At 44.2% G+C, this 1,546-nt stretch overlaps 1 protein-coding gene across 1 annotated transcript; it reads left to right on the forward strand.

Moving 5' to 3' along the window:
- The first annotated feature begins 201 nt into the window (after nt 1-201).
- Nucleotides 202-990, forward strand: LOC113888613 (interferon omega-1-like). Its single transcript, XM_027535652.1, has one exon. It carries the CDS (start codon nt 240-242, stop codon nt 825-827), a length of 588 nt encoding a protein of 195 aa, XP_027391453.1. The 5' UTR covers nt 202-239; the 3' UTR covers nt 828-990.
- The last annotated feature ends 556 nt before the right edge of the window (nt 991-1,546 follow it).

Genomic DNA, 1,546 nt, shown 5'->3' on the forward strand with positions numbered 1-1,546 from the left:
AGTTATTGGGAAATAGATAAAATTAAGGGTTTAGACTGATGACAATTTCTTTGACCATATTCAGAATAAATAAATGAAAATCAAAAAAGGAAGTAAAAGTGTATAGAAATGACTAGAAAATGAAAATTGCTGTGTTCTCTATTTAATGGCCTTGCTTAGAAAACATGGCATCAGAGAACCTACCTCAGGGTTCCACCAGACGCCATCTCAGCCAGCCCAGCAGCAGCCTCATCTTCCCCATGGCCTTCGTGCTCTCTCTACTGATGGCCCTGGTGCTGGTCAGCTACAGCTCTGGAGGATCCCTGGGCTGTGACCTGTCTCAGAACCATGTGCTGGTTGGCAGGCAGAACCTCAGGTTCCTGGGCCAAATGAGGAGACTCTCCCCTTGCTTCTGTCTGCAGGACAGAAAACACTTCGCTTTCCCCCAGGAGATGGTGGAGGGCGGCCAGCTCCAGGAGGCCCAGGCCATCTCTGTGCTCCACGAGATGCTCCAGCAGACCTTCAACCTCTTCCACACAGAGCGCTCCTCTGCTGCCTGGGACACCACCCTCCTGGAGCAGCTCCGCACTGGACTCCATCAGCAGCTGGACGACCTGGACGCCTGCCTGGGCCCGGTGACAGGAGAGGAAGACTCTGCCCTGGGAAGGACGGGCCCCACACTGGCCGTGAAGAGGTACTTCCAGGGCATCCATGTCTACCTGAAAGAGAAGGAATACAGTGACTGTGCCTGGGAAATCGTCATAGTGGAAATCATGAGATCCTTGTCTTCATCAACCAGCTTGCAAGAAAGGTTAAGAATGATGGATGGAGACCTGAACTCACCTTGACATGACTCTCACTGACTGAGATGCCCCATCATCTTTGCACACTCATTTGCGGCCATTTCAGAAGACTCTAATTTCTGCTTTAGCCACAAAATTTATTGAATTACTTCAGCCAATACTTTGTCAGTAGTAAATGAATATATATAAATTTTTGTGGCTGCAGGTGCATCAGTCCTGAAGTGAAGACTGCCCTGATTGTATTGTTTGTTTGCTTATTTATTTTGTTATATTTATTCTTTTGTCTCCTCATATTCATTTTTCCACATAAAATATTTTTGTTTACATTGTATTAAAATTTAACAAATACATTCACATTTTTATTTCATTAAATTTGTAACAATGTTTTATTTATTAAATATTATCAAGGTGAACTTCTTGAATTTTTTACCGTTTTATGTTTAGTTGCTTGGTAAAGTCTGACTCTTTTGTGACCCCTTAGACTGTAGCCCACCAGCCTCCTCTGTCCATGGGATGATCAAGGCAAGACTACTGGAGTATGTTGCCATTTACAGGGGATCTTCCCAACCAAGGATGGAATCTGGAATCTGCATTTCAGGCAGATTCCTTACTGTCTGAGCCACAAGGGAAGACCCTTGTTTGAAAGAAATGAGAGAAAAAGGGATTTTGTAAACTGAAATTAATTATTTACGATAGTTACTGGGTCATCAGTTCAGTTCAGTTCAGTCACTCAGTCATGTCCAACTCTTTGCAACCCCATGAAC

The sequence above is a fragment of the Bos indicus x Bos taurus genome, unplaced genomic scaffold (assembly GCF_003369695.1).
Source record: "Bos indicus x Bos taurus breed Angus x Brahman F1 hybrid unplaced genomic scaffold, Bos_hybrid_MaternalHap_v2.0 tig00000169_arrow_arrow_obj, whole genome shotgun sequence".
NCBI classification, from domain to species: domain Eukaryota; kingdom Metazoa; phylum Chordata; class Mammalia; order Artiodactyla; family Bovidae; genus Bos; species Bos indicus x Bos taurus.

Coding starts and splice junctions, on each gene's coding strand:
- LOC113888613 (XM_027535652.1), top strand. CDS start 240: ATGGCCTTCGTGCTCTCTCTACTGATGGCCCTGGTGCTGGTCAGCTAC.